The following is a 19,291-nucleotide window of genomic DNA, read 5'->3' on the forward strand; positions in this document are numbered from 1 at the left end:
TACCACTACCCGCCCACAGTCACGCAGAGAGCCGGGGCTCACCCTGGATCCTCCCCCTGCCGTGTTTTCCAAACTTATTAGTCACCGAGTCCAGTGCACGTGTAAAATTTCCCTCTCCTCTCCCGTCCCCTTCACCTGGGTTCAGGACCTCATCCTCGCTCACCTGGACTTCTGCAAAAGCCCTTCTTAGTCTCTCATTCCACCACTGCCAGGGAAGGGCTTCCGAAATGAACCAAACAAGTCGTCGTCCTGCTTCAACAGCTTCCACTGGCTCCTCACTGCCTAGAGTCACGATGTCCAAACTACTTTGACTGCTGTGTCTAATCAAACAGATGCTGGTATCCATCCCTAAGGTGTGTGTTTTTATCTATGTGTCTGTGCACTTACATGTGCCATCATCCCCCGCCAGTATCTAAAAGACCGCAAACCTTTAGGGAAAGAATATTACTGACATCAGGAGATTTGAATCTATGTTGCCAATCACCTTGGGAATTTTGACTATTGCTGGTCTGGCTTCCACTGGTTACAATTGGATCGTTACCACTTTTAACTCAGGATGGAAAGAGGACAAGGGGCCCTTTGAGAGCAGGCTGGGGTGGGGGAGGGAGCAACAGCCTTGCCAAGTTCTTGCTGTCCCGCTTGCGCTTGGGTGACCCACCCTCTCTCCAGCCCCCAGTGTCTTTCCAGGAAACTTGTTCAGACCTTGTCCATTGTGTGAGGGTCAGCTAATTAAAGTCAGATAAGAGCACCCATAAATCCACTGCAGGAACAGATGTAAGTATGTTACAATGTGCTAACAGTGAGGGAGGATGCAAGGAGCCCCTGTCGATTTCATGGAACCCCCTCACCCCATTTCCCCAGGACCCTCCCTGACATAGGCAACATGCACGGCATAGGGGCTAAGGGCAGGCACCAGGGTCAACCCATACAGTAAATATTCGAGAAGCTCAAATTCTTTTTTTAAAAAAAAAAACGCTTATAAATAGAGGCTTCGATTTTTTTCCTCCTCTCCCAGTGGATCATCTTGCCTAATCCCAGGGCTCAAAAACCCTAGTTTGAGAACTTCTAGTGTATACAAAAGGTCTGCGTCCAAATTCCTCATTTTGTGTAAAGGTCCCGCCAAAGAAGATGTCTTGTAAATTTCTCATAATCGGGGCTATGGAGGATTTATGTTCCCAGCACGAGGCTGGCGTGGAGCAGGTGCTCAGTAAATATTTGTGGAATTAATAGCTGGTTCCCCAAACACATACAGCCTCCTCTCTGGGCTGTGAATGTTCTTTTCCCCCTTAGAGCCCGGACTCTTTCACTTAGCAAGTCCTTGTTCAGCCTCATAAGCTCAACTCAAATGTTACCTCCTCTGGGGAGGCTGCCCCGACCTCGGGCTCTGTTTGTTCTTTCAGTACAGCATCTTCCTGCGGATCAGAGGGCGGGGTCTGGGCCAGGTCACCCCCACCCACCCAGTCACTCGCCACCCACCTCTCCACCCTGGTCAAGAGATGTGGAGGCAGGGAAGGCACTTCATCTGAGTGTCCCCAGTGCCCAGCACACTGTAGGTTCTCAGTCCATGTCTGATGAATCAGAGATTCACAGAGCCAGGAATGAGGTCAAGGGATGGTCCAGGCCAGAGACTTCCAGGCTCAAGAACTTTGGTTCAGGGCAACGGGCAGGGAGAAGATGAGGGCCAAGGGAGATGGTGTGGGGAACATCCAGGACCATGTCTGCATGGTGAACCTCACGAAGTCTGCTCCCTTCGTGAGTCTGGCATTCCATGCGAGACACGAAGCCTACTTGGAGAAGTAGGGACCCCGGGCGAGGGAGTGAGCACTGGAGGCACCGTGGCGGCACCTGCAACCCCACGGAGGCCAGGGAGCCTCAAGGAGCCAAGCAACCTCTCCCCCAAGCATCGCTCTGCGGCCAAAAGCACTCAGTCAAGGGAGAGGCACCAGCACCATCATTAAATGACGGAGTGGGGGACCTGCCAAAGCCCGGACAAAGGCAATCTAAAAGCATTCCTGCTTCCAACTGGGTCAACCCAACGAACTCACTTGTTAATGGACCCCCGTCAACACCGGCAGCCACACAGAAGCCTCAGCCACCCCCAACCCCTCCCCCAGGGGGCCCTTCTGGTCCTGCGCCAGCATCCTGCACCAGCTTGGGTCCCAGGCCGGCCCGCCCGGTATGGGCTGTGGGCTGTTAGGCCGGTCACCTCCGTTCTGCGGCCATCATGGGAACCGGAAGACGGAGCCTGCAAGGCTCTTAGGACGACAGCAGCCACGGCACCCACTGCAGGCAGCACAGGGCAAAACGCGAAGTGCAAAGCCAGAGAGAACAGGTCTCCTCCTTTTCTCCATCCTCCCTGGCCCTGTGGACCAAGCAGTGATTGAGGCTTTCTCCATCTTTCACCTCAACTACTACGACCAATTCTTCCCCACCTCCCTCCTCTGCCCTGTGCGGCTGCCAGAATCATCTTCCCCTGTGGCAGGAGTTGTGTTTTCAGCTACTTTTACCCAAGCAGCGTTTCAGCGCCTTTCGCGTGCCAAACTGGGGCTGCAGGTATAAAGATACACGCGGCCCCTCCTAGGAAGTGCTGCGCAGGGTCCCTAAGTACTTAAGGCTGTTGTACAAGGCACTAAGCTAGGACTCGAACTGGTCACCACCCCATCTCCATCGCCCCTCGCTTGCCCCCCCTTCCCTCCCAGCCCACCTTCAGCACAAGGACTAGCAGCAGAAGTCCCAGCATAAAAAAGGCTGTCCAGGGGCGATGACAGAAACAGGCGGAGGACAGGACTCAAACATCTCCAACCATCCGGCTCAATGGCTTTGGTGGAGGAAGTGCCTTTGGAGGGGGCAGGGGGGTCACTTCCCTGCTCAATATTTCCCTTTAGGTGGCAGTGTGAGCAAGCTCAGAGCCTCCCCCCGCCCAGGAGGGCCTCCCCCCCCCGCCCAGGAGGGCCTCCCCCCCCCCAGCAGGCCTACCTCAGGAGAAACCAGCCCAGGACCCCAAATAGCCAGCCAGTACCGGTCCAGCCTGGACTCGAAGGCCAAGAGCAAGAGCCAGCACAGCCCCAAGCCTCAGCCCGAGACCACCAGTCCCAGGCTGCGAGAAAAAAAGCCCACCCCCAATGGGCAATGGCCACATTGCCTACCCCCTCCCCCAGACATCATCTCACCCGGATGCAGGAGGCTTGGTGTAGCTGACGTGGTACAAGTTACATTGCGGCAAAAAAAAAGCCAGAGCCAAATAGGAGTAAACAAGTGAATTTGCTGCAACACATGTAATCTAGGTCAAAGATCAAAACTCCTGTCCACAGAGGACACAAGCTGCCAGGACTTAGCTGTTCTGTGTGTATAATCCCCAAGGACACAGGGCAACTCTAGAGGAAAGAGGAAGAACACAGAGAAGAAAAAGACACAAGCCTGGGAGCTGCCGCTGTGTTCCTTTCCTGGCGCGACAGTGACAAAGGCCCACAAATGAGGTGGCCTAATCGATAGAGACCTAGGGTTACATGGTTCTGGAGGCTGGAGGTCTGAAATTAAGATGCTGGCAGGGCCAGGCTCCCTCTGAAGCCTCTAGGGGAGGATCCTTCCTTGACTCCTCCAGCTTCCGGTGGCCCCAGGTGTTCCTCCACTGTGGCTGCACCTCCCCATCTCTGCCCACCCCCCATATCAGTCTTCCCCCAATCCCTCCGTCTTCACATCTTCTTTCCTCTGTGCATGTCCATCCCTGTCTCTTCTAATGAATCGTGTTGGATTCAAGGCCCATCCTTCTCCAACAGGACCTAATCTTAGCTAACAACATCTACCTACGCGGACCCTGCTTCCCAATAAGGTCGCATTCTGAGCATGCGGGTGAACATGAATTCCTAGAGGACACCCTCCAACCCAGCAAAAAGCTATCCTGCCCGGTTGTCAACAAAAGGCAGAAGAAGAAAGTACCATGTGAAGGGGTTTGGGACGGGTCAGTTCCAGGTGGACGTCTCAGTGGCCCCGGCCAAGTCACTCCGCTTCTCTGAGCCTCAGTTCTCTGATCAACTGCACAAGGTCGGTTTTGAAGGCCGTGTAAGAAAAAGCTTGGTTACTGCAAAGCTCTGTACCGGGAAACACGGGTGATGTTTCCCTCAACAATGCCAGGTAAGACACCACCGATACTCTGCCTGCCTCCTTTCTAGGTCCACGGTTTCTACATTCCAGAATACCCTCTGCAACTATGGGGCCAATCTCGCATGAGCCACGAGCCGGCTCCCTGGGTGAACTGGGAGCACCTGCCCTGATCACACGAACAAGCCTTGGCCAACGTACCTCTGCAGAAAGTCAAAGCTGGATCATGTTGTGATTCAGGGCTTCTAGACGGCACCCTTAAGCAGCTGGGCCACAGGGAATCGGCGGTGTTGTCCTGTGAAGCCTCCGCCCGGTTCACAGAGGCAGTGAGGTGCAGAACGAGCCCAGAGAAGGAGCCCAGCACAGCATGAACAAAGCCCGGAGAAGCTCTCAGAACCGAGAGGGGGCGCAGCTGCGGGACAGTCCAGCCCTTCCCCCAGCGGGCGGAGGGATCTACATCCGGGTCCTTGAAATTCACAAGGCCTTTACTCAAGCCAGTCACTTACCTCGCCTGCCTGCGCTCAGGGGTGGGCGGAGCCTCCCGACCCACGTTGCTCCCCCAAGTTCCCCACCCGCGTTGCTCCCCCGTGTTCCTAGCCACCTTGCAGGGCAGACCGTGAAGAGACTCAAAAGGGGTAAGGGTCCCTCCCTCACCCACACAACTGGCAGAAGATGCGGCTGGAACGTGAGTTACCAACACGTACTGTTCATGAAGCTTTAAAGAATGAACGACGTGCACAGAATACAGGGCCCACGGTAATCAAAAAACACATTCTAAGAGTGACGATTCATCAACCCACAACTGAAATCATCCTCATTTTCCTTCACCGGCAGTATTTCCATGGCACCTACTGTGTGCCGCGTCCTGCCGTAAGCACTTTCTCGACCTTAAGTCACTTAACCCTCACAGCCGCCCCAGAAGGTAGGGCTTATTTATTGCCACCCACTTCAGAGATTTGGAAAGTGAGACAGAGAGGGGTTAAATAATGTGCTGAAGGTGACATAGCTGGAAAGTGACAGAGCCATTGAAGTTAAGATGTAACGCCCACAAGGGGCTCCTGGGTGGCTCAGTCGGTGAAGCTTCCAGCTTCGGCTCAGGTCATGATCTCCCGCTTTGGGGGTTCAAGCCCCAGGTCGGGCTCTGTGCTGACAGCTAGGATCTTGGAGTCCTCCTTGGATTCTGTGTCTCCCTTTCTCTCTGCTCCTCCCCTGCTCACTCGCTGTCTCTCTCTCTCTCTCCTTCAAAAATAAACAAACATTCAACAAAGAAAAGATTTTAAAAAGATGTAACACCATGCATGCTGATTATTCCGTGTACAAGCTGGGAATACAAATGTAGCAAAGTTTTCATCTATACAATTTAATTTCTAACCATGCTCTTAAAAAAAAAAAAATCATGCAAGTTCTATATGTTCATGGTCTCAGATGCATAGCAGTTAGGACAAAAGGCAATGTCGCCCACCCCATCAGCCTCCCTATTTCTTTCAACCACAAGCAGCTCCAGGGTAAAGTTCAGAGCATCTTCTAGAGACACCTGAAAAGAAAGGCTGGACTCGGCAATAATGGGAAATTCAGTCTTTGCCTAATTTGTGGGGAGAAGGCCGAATGGCAAGGTATTTTTCTGAGACCAATTTGAAATACATGGGCAATGTGGAAACTGTCCCCCGGACAGCCCAGAGTTCTGGGGCAACGGGGGCGTGAGTGGCTTTTCAAGGGCCCTGGAGAACTGCCGAGGCCCTTGCAGACCCTCTCCACGGCCCATGCAGGACCCAACCATGCATGAAAAAGTGGAAAAGGCCCAGGTGTCCTAGGTGACACAAGTCTGGGGCACAGCCCTCTCTGGGCCTCAGTTTCCCCCTTTGTAAAGATTTTTTTTCATGTTTGAGAGCGAAACAGAGCACAAGCGCAGGAAGGGCAGAGAGCGAGGAAGACGCAGAACCTGAAGCAGGTCCAGGCTCTGAGCTGTCAGCACAGGGCCTGATGCGGGGCTTGAACCTGTGAACTGTGAGATCATGACCTGGGCCGAAGTTGGACACTTCTGACTGAGCCACCCAGGCACCCCCTCCCTGTTTACAAAACGGAGGTAACGGAAGCACCCACATCCTAGGGTGGCCCTGAGGTCTGAATAAGGTAATGCAATTTCTATACACCGGCATAAAAGCCTGGCACACAGGAACACGTTACATGTTAGCGATGTTTTACTTCCGCGGCTTTATTGAACCAAACGTGACCTGTTGTTCTGTCAGATACTCCTGTCTGCCCCCACTCCCTACCCTCAGCCTGAGGGGGATTGATCCCAGCAAGGACCACAAGACAAGGTCAGCTCCCACCCGAACAGATCAGCCACAGTTAGGGATTCTCGACGTCCCCGGTTCCTCTTTGGTGCAGACATGTGAGGCTTCATTCCACAGCGTTGGGGCCTGAACCATGTCTGGGAGAAGGGTTGGTTAGCCGTGAAAATCCTCTCCCAAAAGTTAGCGAATCCACAGAGAGCCACACTTGCACACCTCACGGTGAGCCAAGGCGTCCCTTCTGTCCCCACAGACACACACTGCCTCCCCCATCCGCCTCATTTCAGAGCCACTTGGCTTGGATGCTATGGGCCGTTGCTGGCACATACCCACCGTCTGCGTCCTTGTCCACAGAACTTCCCGGGAGAGGTCCCAACAGAAGGGTCTGTCGCTGAAACCGAGCTCGAAGTACTTGGGCTCAGAGGAAAGGACCATAGGCTCTGCTGGCTGGAAGGAACCCCAGAGGTTCATCGATGGCAAGCTCCAGTCTCTAAATTCAGCTCACTCCAGAAATAACAGCCTCTACCCACTCCCAAGCGTGGGAAGAGATCGGGAACAGCATTTCTGAAACTTCAAGGTACATACGAATCTCCCAGGGATCTTGTCATACAGATCCTGAGTCCGTAGGTCTGTCGGGGCAAGGGGGAGGGGGGGTGGGGGTTCTGCCTCTCTAACAATCTCCCAGGTGATGCACGGATGCTGGTGGCTCCACAGACACACCTGGAGCAGGAAGGATCTGGAAGGCCTGCTGCCCTCAGAAGCTCCTGCTTGCATAGCAGGCGTGCAGGGCGTGGGCAGGCTGAGCTTCCCAAGGTACAAGCTATGTATTTTTTCCAACTACAGATCGAACCACAGTGCTCTTTACCACCACAGAAAATAATTGTTGGATGGATGAGTGGATGGTTGCCGATACGAAGGTCGAATGTGCCATCAGAACAACTGGCAAATTAATACACTGTCCTAAAAATTGCATATCCAAGTAAAAATGTCCTGGGGGAAAATGAAGGAAGAGGGAAGGAAGGCAGGAGAGAAAGAGGGAAAGAGGGAAGGGAGGGAGGGAGGGAGGGAAGGAAGGAAGGAGGGGAGGGGAGGGGAGGGGAGGGGAGGGGAGGGGAGGAAGGAAGGAAGCAAGGAAGGAAGGAAGCAAGGAAGGAAGGAAGAGGGAGGAAGAAGAGGTCGAGTGGGGAGCTAAGGCTGCCCCTGGACGAATGGGGGGGGGGGGCGGGTCCAGTGGTAGCCCCCTGCCTGGGCCCTGGGAGGTGTGGGCTCCCTGCTCACTCCAGCCTCTGTGCCTCCCCCTGTAGATTCTGCAAGCCTCTTCCCCAGGTATCACAACATCCCCGTCTCTCCTCGGGCTCCCAGACCCACCTGGAAGCTGGGCCCCAGGGTTGAATAATCCTCCCTCCAACACGTCACACCCAGCAGCACTCTTGTGCAGTGCTCTTTCCTGTTCATCACCTGAGTGCCCGGCAAGGCGATTCAAAACCTGGGGCCAGATGTTTAGACTGGCATATAGAGGATTCCAGCCCAGGGAAAGCCTGTGCAGGATGGCCCATCGGCCCCTCATTATCTGACTGTGGAAGTTCTTTTGAAAAGGGAGGCACCTGCCTAGGTCTTTGCAGCCTGTCCCTTGAAGCCACCTGTTCTAAGGTCATAGCCACTTCACTCCAAACTTCCAATTCTAAAGCCTGCTGCCCTAACATGCACCCCAATGTTTAAAGCAGCACTAATGACAACAGCCAAAGTATGGAAAGAACCCAAATGTCCATCGACTGATGAATGAATAAAAAGATGTGGTACACGTATACAATGGAATATTACTTGGCAATCAAGAAGAATGAAATCTTGCCATTTGCAACAACATGGATGGAACTAGAGGGTATTATGCTCAGTAAAATCCATCAAAGACAATATCATGTGATTTCACTCACGTGTGGAATTTAAGATACAAAACAGATGAACGTAAGAGAAGCCAAAATAATATAAAAACAGGGAGGGGGACAAAAAAGAAACTTAAATACAGAGAACAAACTGATGGTTGCTGGCGGGGTGTGGGATGGGGGGGAAGGACTAAAGGGGTGATGGGGCATTAAGGGGAACACTTGTTGGGACAAGTACTGGGTGTCACGTGTAAGTGATCAATCGCTAAATTCTATTCCTGAAATTATTATACGCTGTATGTTAACTGACTTGTTAAATTTTTTTTCTTAATTTTTTTTTCAACGTTTTTTATTTATTTTTGGGACAGAGAGAGACAGAGCATGAACGGGGGAGGGGCAGAGAGAGAGGGAGACACAGAATTGGAAACAGGCTCCAGGCTCCGAGCCATCAGCCCAGAGCCTGACGCGGGGCTCGAACTCACGGACCGCGAGATCGTGACCTGGCTGAAGTCGGACGCTCAACCGACTGCGCCACCCAGGCGCCCCTGACTTGTTAAATTTTAAAAAAATAAATAAATAAAGCAGGGCACCTGGGTGGCTCAGTCGGTTAAGCGTCCAGCTTCAGCTCAGGTCACAATCTCGTGGTTCGTGGGTTTGAGCCCCACGTCGGGCTCTGTGCTGACAGCTCAGAGTCTGGAGCCTGCTTGGGATTCTGTGTCTCCCAATCTCTTTCTGCGCCTCCCCCACTCGCTGTCTGTCTGTCTCTCTCTCTCTCTCTCTCTCTCTCATTCTCTCAAAAATAAATATTAAAAAAAACCTTTAAAATAAATAAATAAATAAAGCATAAAACACTCATAATTGAATGAATGAATGAATGAATGAATGAGTGAATGAATGGCCCATTGCCCTAGATGGGAAAAGGGCTGGTGCCATACTGGCCCAAGAGACCCTCCAGACCAGCCTTGGGTCTCTGCCGCTCAGAGACAAGTCCAAGGCCACACCACACTGAGCAGCGGTAGTGGAGCCAACAATCAGTTCAAACTATCCTCCCGCTCAGACGTCACTACAGTCATCCAGGCGCCATATCTCCCCAGACCGTGGACTTAGGGCCTCAGACACTTGTACTACCATCAGCCCGTCCACACGGGGAACCAGATTCAAGTCCCAACTCTGCCAAAACCTCGGTGTGATTTGGGGGCCGGTCACTTCCTGTGCACGAGCTCGGATTTCCTCCACTGGCGACACAGAACGTCCCTCACACGGTTGCACGTGGACGGCAAGCGTGCCATCGCTGGAAGGGACGAGGCACATGTCCACCCTGGACTGGTCTCCAGGAGGCATTGAGCGTCTGGATTTGTTCGGAATCGGGCGCTAATTTACCGTGGGATCTGAGCTATGTGGCTTCGCCTCTCTGGAATTTCGTTTCCTCGCCCACAAAATGGAGAGATGGGAGAAGACAGTCACCCCGGTTCCTTCCAGCTCCCTGGCTCTGTGGGTCAAGGTTTCACCTTGTATATCCCCTGGCCAGGGGCCAACTCAGGCCAAGATATTCAAATAAGTAATAACCGGTGAGGCGGGGCGAGAAACCCTTGGGAGGGATGCTGGCAGGGACGTTGGGCATGAGTCCCGCGCGGGCCAGGTCCGCGCGGGGGGTGGGGGGGACAAGGGACGGGGTAGAAACCGCCCCATGGGCTTTCCGATCCTGTTGCTCCACACGTGGCAACGAGCCAGTTCCGCTGAGCGCCCCACTCTCCTCCACCTCCCCGCAACCCCAGTCAAAAGCACCCACACATGGAGAAGTCACGCAACCTGGAGAGAGAGCGCGAGGGAGCGAGCGCGCACGCCTCCGGACATCTCCACCAGCCAGCACCCGGCTGGGGGGGGGGGGGGATGTCATTCAGGCGGGAAGGCTTTTTGCAACATCTTAGGTGTGTCACCTGCTCAGGGGCCAAAGGCCACGAATGACTCCAGGTGTGTCCCAGCCCCTACAATGGGTGTGAGGTTACAAGACACTTAATCATTCCAGTTTGGCAACTTCACCTGTAGGGTTGTTTTAATCAACTGGCCAGCAGTCCCCAAATCACTCCTGGAACGCAGCGGTGGAGGCAGCGGGGTGCTGAGGGGAGAGGGATGCCCGACACGCGGGACCAACGCCTGCCCTGCACTTAGACCTCTTCCGGCCAGTGCTGCCCAGGGCGGCTCTGACCCGCGGACCAGCCAGGGCCCGATCCCAGGAGGTCCTCCTCCCGACGGGCTGCCAACCTCAGCTCCGGCCTGTAGAGAAATATGGAAGATCGCAGAACCGGCATGGTGAGTGTGGGGGTCCCCTGCTCCGAGTCCTGCGGGAGGGCAGGTCTCCCCAGAAAGGGCCCTTCGAGCAGCCTGAGAGTTTTGTAACACCTTCCAGGTTAAAAAAAAAAAAAAGAGGGGACAGTGAATCACCCCCACATGCCAGCCCTTGCAAGTCTCCGTGCCCGTCTGCCCTCCTCTCCCTTCCCTGCCAGCAGCCCCTGCACCAGCACCGAGGATGCCGGGACACAGAGGCCAGGCTTCGCCTCCCTGATCCTCCTCCTAAATCCTTCGTGCTCTTTTGTCCAAGGTCTCCTGGTCTGTTGGCTGGAGGTTGGCACTGTTTTTCCAAGGGCAACGGGCTGTTTTGATGGCCCTCTGCCGCCTCCGTGGGGAAATGGACTCCCTTTCTTCCTACAGAAAACAAGGGACAGTTGCCTCAAAACAATCTAAGGTGTTTGTGGAGATCCACTTGGCCTCTTCTTAGACCATGCCCTCTCTCCCCCTCCTCCGAACGCCCAGAGCATCTGCACTGTCTTGGGACAAAGAGAATCAATCCCATCTCTCAAGGACATCTGAGGACAGGGAGGGGAAGAGATCATATCCGAGTCTGAGGTGGAACTCAGGGAATCTCTCCATCTCTAATTCTTGGCAAAGATGCTGCAGTTGCCTAAAAACCAACACGAAAATGAAAGGGGAGGGAAGGGGAAGCTTTCCGTCCAAGGGGAACAGAGGTGACCTGCTGGGGCCCCCCAAGTGGCATTCTCCCGGCAAAACTCTAGACCCAGGGCTGGGGTAGCTGAGGACCAGAGAGGGGAAGGGCTTGCCTGCTTTCCTCTGCGATCCAGCCAGGATGGAAGCACCAGCTTCCCACAGCCCCATCCAAGGAAGCACCTAGAAGCTGCACCCTGCTGGGCTCTCAGGAGAGAAAGGAGGCACTGCCTGCCTGTGCGGCTGTGAGCTGCTTGTTGGTGACACCGAGGCGGTCTGAGTGCCTCTCGAGGGAGTGACGTGGGAGGGGGCAGTTTCTAAGGCACTTAACCAGAGCACAAACTGGAGAATCAAAAGGTCGAACGGCCAGCTCCCTTCTTAGCGTATAATTCTTGAGACTTTGCTCTTCCTGAGACTCATTTTCTTCCTCTGTAAAATGGGAATCTTATCCATGCCACGCCTATGCATGCCGAAGACTAGTGGAACGATTGGGCTAGTAAGCCTAAGGATGTGGGGCCAAAGAGGAATCCCCTCCAGGAAGTGACAGGTGGGCGGCACGGCCCCACTGAACTTCACCAGCCAGGCAAGGAGCTGGGCGTTGCTGGCAGTGGCACTGCCGGGGTCCCGGGTAGGACCAGAGAGCTTCTGGCCCCTGAGCCAGCCGTGAAACCACCTGTGCCTAATAACCCAGTCATTTCCCTCTAATGAGGCTGGGAGGGCCATAGCGCCCAGCCCTGGGGAAAGATGAAACAATTCATGCTGGGGCCCAGCCCTTCCTTCCCCCTCCCCCCCTCTTCTCACCCCTGCCAGCCCCGCCCTGGACAGACAAGTCCTGCACAGTTACTACCTCATAGCAGTGGGCAGAGGTCCGAGCCCCATCTCTGTCCCCGAGGGGAATGTTTCCCTTGATATTTCAGCTGCTGCTGAGGCCTGGAGGGGAGCCTGGGACCCTGGGACTGGCCATCCTGGTCTTGACTCCTTACTGCCCACGAGGCCCCAGACCATGAGCCACCAGAGTAGAGTGTTAAACACCCAAGGTCAGTCCCAGCCCTCTGGCTGCTCTAGAGGAAGCAGGTTCTTCCTTCCCTCTCCCCTTTTCCAGCTGGTTCAGACCAAGGAGTTTGCTAGGCTTGGCTGGGACTCAGGAATGTGCCAGGTCAGTGGGCCAGCCTGTGGCAGTGGGGGGTCTAGGAGCACGGGCGGGCCCACCACTCAGCCCTGGTGATGCCATCCTGGGCTCTGGAAAGACCCTAGAGGGCAAGCTCGGCAAAGAAGGGCTAAGGCCCCTGCCTGCTCCCCCAGTGCCCTCCCTACCTGGGTGGGGGGGCTTGCTGCTGCTGTGACCCCCGAAGTAGCTCCCTCCATGTAGCCATTTAATCAGTCCCTACAACTGGCCAGCCCCCTGAAGGCAGCAAGGGGGGCACAAGGGTACAATGCCCTGGTTCTGCCCTGGAGCTTCCCCAAATCCAGAGGAAGGAGAGCTCCTTAAGCCAAAGATCCGAAGAGACTGTGGCAAGTCCAATACCAGAGGTGATGACAAGGGACCCCTAGAGCAGAGAAGGCAGTGAATCCTCTCCAGGGTGGTTGTGAAGTTGTCCCAGAAGAAACAGTATTTGCACTGGAACTTGAAGGATGAACAGGCTCTCTCCAGGCAGATAGGGTGGGAAGCGGCGGGCGGGGAAGAGTAAGGGGGAAAATGGGGGGGGGACATAAAAACGGGTCTCAGGAACTCTGGACAAACTTGGCAGGAGATGGCAGGAGATGGCATGAGACAGAGGCTCTCGGGCCTGAGAATCTGCATTTCACATTTCCCAGCAGCTCCCCCTGGGGCTTCCTTCTTGCTCACCTAAAAACATCTACCCAATAACACCCCTCAAATGCCCAAGCAACCATCCCCAAGACGGTGAATTCCTCACAAGCTAAAATGCATTCAGCTGCCACGTTTTCATGTAAACGTGTGGCCGCCAGACTGGGAGCTTCTTGAGGACTGGGTTTTTCCCACTTTTAGCCCCAAACCTGACACAGGGCCTGACACACAATAGCCATGTGATGAATGCTTGCGAGTGAATAACAAGTAAGTGACAAAAGACTGAATTCCCAGAACCTGCTGATGTATCTGACACTGATAACAAAGTCAGTCAAGTCTGACTGGAAAAGACGCCAGAACCTACCAGGGGTGTCACCAAAGTGCTTTCATCCCAATCAGGGCGGGGGGGGGGGGGGAGAGACGTGGGGGGCGGGGGGTGTGGAAGTGGAGAGAGACAAGCCCAAGCCTGTCTGGAAACCCCAGGGACTGGAAAGAGAGTCTGAGCAGAACCAATGTGGCAATCGCTCTGCAACGTGCTGGACTCCACCTCACAGCCTGCGGTTCTGTCTTGATTACAGCAGAGAAATCTGTAAACAAGCCTCAAAACCGCAACACCCCTCCCCTACCACTCCTTCCCAAAGCAGCTTCCAGCTCCCCGGCATAATCCATGCACAAGCAGGGACGCGCACGGGGTAGCGGATGAATGGAACGCTTGAGGGAGGGGGGCGAGAGGCTGAGACGGCACCTGTCCAGGGCGGCAGCGGTCTCCCGTTGTGCCGTGTCCCGCGCATCGGTCAGGCTGGCCTCTGCCTGCTGGTGTGGCTGAGCTCGCCACAGGGTTAGGCACTTCCTGGGATCTCAATTTCTCCTTTACAATACGCATTCACTCGTTCGTTCGTCGCGTGTTCCTCAAGCATCAACTGCGTGCCAGGCACTGGCAAGACTCCGGAAGGTTCAGAGAAGAACACACACAAGCGAAGCCCTCGGTTCCGTACAGATGGAACAGAGGCAGAGCCGAGTGCTGACCCCACCCCAGGCAGAACAGGCCCCTTAGTCACCCACAGACCTCAACACAAAGACGATGCAGCAGCTGAGGGCACCCCACCCCAGCCTACTCTCACCCTGACTCCGGGGCCTTCTCTCATGATCACGTCTCTGATCCCCAAGGAGGAGGGTACCCCACCAGGCCATCGGGAGCACCTCTCCCGGTGAGTAGGACTCGCTGAATGTGTCACCCCTACCTGAACGCAGCAAGTGCAGCCTGAGAAGCACATTCACCTCCCGAATCTCCCCGCATCTTACACCGGCCGAGACATCATCATCCTCGTTCTAGAGATGAGAAATGCCAAGACTCAAGAGGCTCATGACTTGAAAGGGTCACTCCGCCAAGATCTCTAAGCTCTGGGACTTCAATATCAAGTGCTCAGATTTTTTCATAATGCCCTCCTTCTCCTCCCAGATGTGAACCCATAGACCTGAACTTGAGACTAGACCTCGAACTTGAACTTGCAGTGGAAACTGCAGAGCCAGGGAGCCCCGTATCTCCCTACCTAGAAGCTGATCAACTTTGTAATATAAAGTGTGCGTTGAGTGAAGACTGTATCAGCTGGCGTGACCAAGTGGAAGAAAGACAATGTCCTTTCTGTCCAGAGACCTTCATCCCTCACTACCCAGCCAAAGGTCACTAGGAGGAAAAGGACACACGGCAAAGGAAACCAACGGACAGAATTAACTTAGACTTTCAAGAATACCAGGAAAAAGCTTCATACCCAAAGCCGCTTGGGAAATAAACACGCAAGTTACCATGAGATCACTGAGGATAGAAAACTAAGTGAAAGAGAGGAAATTATAAGTAAATCAGGCTTTGAACTAGTCTTCTCTGTGGGAGGAGGCAACAGAACCTGCAGGCTAACATCAAGCAAGCTCTTTGGAGTCACAGGCCCTCAGGAAAGGACCTTAGAGGTCTTCTTGGTCAACGTGTTCCCTAAATTTGTTTCAGCCTCAGACCCTGTTGCCCAGCAAAATTTAACCTAGAACCCCCACATGGAAAACAGACCCCCACCCACTCCTGCCCTTCCTCCCTCCTCTTGCAACAACCTCACGGGTCTCCATCGAGTCCCCAGGGGTGCCATAGAGCTCTCGTCTGGCCTTGCCCTGTCTACTGTGGACATCTACATGAGCTTCTACTCACACACCTTCTGTTGCTTAGATGATCTGCCCTTCACTGAGAGAGTGAGGAGAGGGAGAGAGAGTGAGGAGGGGGAGAGAGGGAGGGAGGGGGGAGACAGAGAGGGAGGGGGGAGACAGAGACAGAGACAGAGAGAGAGAGAGAGAGAGAGAGAGAGAGATCTTTCCTTTCTGTAATGCCCCTCATTCATCCTGGGCATCCCTTTGGCCACTTCCTTGATACAGCCCTCCACATGGTCAAGGACCATGTTTGTGCTACCAAAGGTCTTTGCTTCTCTGGCCTGAAGCCTCCTCCCTTTGTTCATAGAGAGGTCAGGTGACATCTCAAGACACCTAATTGCCCTGGCGCCTCTCCACCCAGTGCGCTCCACTGCATTCATTGATTCCCTCCTGAAGGCAGGCCTCTGGGCCCAGTGAAATCACAGAAATGGCCACCATCTGCCCAGCACCTGTTACGTGTGAGGCCCCCTGCCAGGCTCTTCCCACTAATAACTAATGATTTTTTAGCATGGGCTATGCCAAGCCCTTACTAGCTTCTATAGTAATTGTTCTATGGTGATAGTTATTAATTACTAATAAGAAGTAACAGAACATATGCTTCATGGGCACAAGGACTTTGCCTTTTTCATTCACTGCTGTATAACCAGCCCCCAGAACAGGGCTTCGCTGGATGGATACAACAGTCTTATTGTGGTTATTTTTATTGTTACTGACATTTATCGCATTCTTACTGTATACCAGGCAATGCGCTATAGGCTACGCATATTTGGGTCTCATTAAGACGACTTAGAATCAATCTCTCTGTCGCACGCACGCACACATGTGGCTCCCAGTGCCTAAATAACTTGCGTAGCCAACGGCAGACGGGAGAGGAAAATCTTACAAAGCCTCACTGAGTTACCGAGTGGGCAGGAAAGGCGGTCAAAGTGGTAAAAGGGAGCTTCGGTTATGTAATCACCAAGCACTAGCTGCAGAGAAGTCACTGGAACACCACGGCAGCACTCTTTACGGGATCACGAGTTCAGAGTTCACAGGAGAGACCCAGGAGTCACTGCAGACGTTGGCCAGGAGACGGCGGCTCTTTGCTGCAGCAGCCAAGCCAGTGCCCCTGGGGAACACTCAGTCCTGCCCTTGAACAGCACCGCCATGCACACCCTCCTTGAACGCCATGTGGAGGTCTGCTCCCCAAGCCTCCAAGGTAATCGGAGCCGAGGGCAATGCCCAAGCACTAAACTTAAGTTTGTCTCTATGCTGAGCCTCTCACCAGGGTCACTACCTTGTTCATCCTCACCCACAACATCAGGAGGCAGATCACGCTCTACCCACTTTACAGATGAGCAAACGAACGTGTCAGAAGCACATGAGCGGTCAGGGCCAGAGCTGGACTCAGGCCAGAGCCCCCGACACAGAGCTCGGAAGAGCAGACACAGGGTCAACCCTCCATCTGCCCAGAGCAGCTGAGACCCCTCGAACTGCAAAGACCAACCGAGGGCGACCGTGAGGAAGTCTGTGAAATCACGAGAGGACCAGACAGGGTTCCTGTGACCTTGAAAACGCGCGTCATCACTGGCAGGTAGAACCCCTCCCACAGCCTCCCTCCCTCTCTCTCTCTCTCTCTCTCTCTCTCTCTCTCTCTCTGGTCTTATCATCACAGGTTTATCACACCCACTTCCAAAGGCAGAAACGGGGTCCGGGAGATGTTAAGTGATTTGCCCAAGGTTGCTGAGCGGGTAAATTGTAGAGTTTGACTTTATGACCCCAGAGCCCCTCTTCTCACCCCATTACTTAAAGGGCAATTTGGTATAAGCAGAAGAGAGCATGATTTTTCAAATGCAGTATAAAATTCACGGGATTCTTTCATAAACGCCAGACTCCACCTGGGATGGCAGCTCTTTAGTTCAGGTAAATTGCAGTGTTTGGAAACAACCCTCCCCCAAACTTTAGGCTCCATCAGCACCACCTAAAGGCAGACCTCCAAGAGTCCCCATCAGGCAAACCCCTGGGGTCGTCTTCGATCTGAGCGGCCTGACTCCTGACGGCTCTCTCATGGCCCCTTCAGCCACTGCCCAGGCAGTGCCCTCGGGTGTGCAAAGGTCCTCCTTTCCAACAGACCTTCCTGGGAGGGAAGGCGGGGCAGGATTGGCCCGCCACCCTAGGGCAGAAAGTAAGTAGAATGAAATAGAATGGTGGAGAACTCAGGCTGCAGAGAACGGGGCTACTTCCCCACCCCTGCACCACGAGAAGGACCTTGGAGGGATTGGTACCCGTTAGAGTTAACAATAGCATCACCTGGAGGCAAGGTCAACTCAACCCAAGGGGCATGTGCTAATACCTCACTCTGGCACGGCACGTCGTCTTGCCACGTGACCCGGGGAGAGCCAACAGGACGAGTCCGTGCCTCGGTTTCCCCATTTGTGAAACCAGAAGAGCTGCTCTACCTTCAACCTCGCCCGTAACCCCAGCTGGAATCAAGAGCTACGCCTAAACACAAGGTCTGATCCGCAGAGGAGGGCAGCTGAGCAGCAGGCCGGCAGCAGAATAATGGCAGGTCACCCGACACCTCCCGGCTGCCCCAGGCCCCGCCCTGGAGCCATTGTGTGCCGCCGTGGGGGTCGAGGTGCTCGGCTCCGATTGCCAACAGGTCAGCACCTATGTGGCTTAGAACAAGGCCCAGCGGTTTCTCAGGTAGCAGCCGAGGCGGAGGTTAGCCCTGAAGGAAAACGCGCCGCCGTGGGCACCTGGCACAAGGCAGAGCGAGTGAGAACGTTCGCAGAGACCCCTGCAAGGGAGAGCTTGGTTACCCACCCGTGTGTGGCCCCGGATGGATGGAGGGGTGGGGACCTGTCTGGATAGTTCCGAAGGTCCTGGAGAGCCGGCCTGATTTTCCATCTCTGAGAACTTTCCGTACACTCAGGGCTGCCGTGTCACAGCCAGGCCCATCTCCAGAAACTCATACCCCCCGCTTGTGACTCACAACCGCCCAGCCCTCATGGCCCCACTCCTCGCCTTACCTGTCATGGCTGAAGCACCCAACACAGAGGGTACTTGCTCAGCCCCGGTCAAGGCATCAAACAGCCCTATCTCTGCTGTAGGTGGAGAGCTCACAGCCACCTGCTGCCAGGTCGGGAGCGGGATGTGTTTTCGGGGTCAGGGAACCGTGCAAGGCACCCTCGGAGCAGCCCCTGAGCCAGCCAGTGGCCGAGCCCTTCTCTGCGAGCAAAGAGCAACCTCTGGGTCTCCTGGCACACCCGAGAACTCTCCCCACCTGGTCCCCTGGGTCGCCCCTGCTGCCGTGTCCCTGACCTCAGCAACACAGCCGCCACCTGCTAGAGCCACAGAAGGCCTGTTTATCTCATCACCTGGCAACAGCAGCATCCCTGCCTCTAGCCTCTAGGTGTTCCCCAGGAGACCGTGGGAAGCTGGGGCTGGAGCCCCCATGGGAGCCTGAGATTGTCACACACCAGAGCAGGGCCAGAAAGCCCCTCACCGCGGGCCTCTGCTTCTCTCCCTTCCTCTACACCCCCGGTCATCCGAGCTCTGCCCCTGTGGACTTCTTTCCAGAACAAAGAAGCTCAGAGTCAGCGCTGCAGAGAGGAACAGAGAAATAAGGCCCAGGGGCAGGCTGCCTGGCAAGGAGAGCAGACAAAAGAGCTGGCCAGGCCTTCTGTTCCCTCGGCCTCTACGAGCGGTCACCTCCGCTTCCCCTCATTATTAGGCTGGTGGAGCGCCTGCCTGTTTCGGCGTGTGGTTATTAACCCTCTTACCCGCTTTACCATCCCTCAAAGAGAGTTTCCAATCACCCTGCGGTCCAGAGAGGTTGAGGGGTGTTCCCAAGGCCACACAGGGAGTCACAAGACAAGGCAGGAAGAGAACTTCTACTCCCCGGGCCGGTCTTCTGGGTCGTCTCTGCAGCACACTTAAAAACAAGAGCTGCCTGGTGTCTGGGTTCATCACCTCTGAGCTGGAAGGTTAAAGCCGAGCTAAAGCCAATCAGGATTCTCCAAGATCTGCAACACCAGGGGCTGAGG

At 54.6% G+C, this 19,291-nt stretch overlaps 1 protein-coding gene across 1 annotated transcript in view; it reads left to right on the top strand.

Moving 5' to 3' along the window:
* The first annotated feature begins 1,674 nt into the window (after positions 1–1,674).
* TMPRSS4 (transmembrane serine protease 4) overlaps positions 1,675–19,291 on the top strand; it is a 46,841-nt gene continuing 29,224 nt past the window's right edge. Inside the window, exons 1-3 of the mRNA XM_047071936.1 lie at positions 1,675–1,752; positions 2,115–2,176; positions 4,420–4,591. Of these exons, the coding sequence (XP_046927892.1) occupies positions 1,675–1,752; positions 2,115–2,176; positions 4,420–4,591 (312 nt within the window). The remainder of the gene's footprint in view (positions 1,753–2,114; positions 2,177–4,419; positions 4,592–19,291) is intronic.

The sequence above is a fragment of the Lynx rufus genome, unplaced genomic scaffold (genome assembly GCF_022079265.1).
Source record: "Lynx rufus isolate CCGP_SWC_20201006 ecotype Redwood Valley unplaced genomic scaffold, mLynRuf1.p SCAF_9, whole genome shotgun sequence".
Classification (NCBI taxonomy): domain Eukaryota; kingdom Metazoa; phylum Chordata; class Mammalia; order Carnivora; family Felidae; genus Lynx; species Lynx rufus.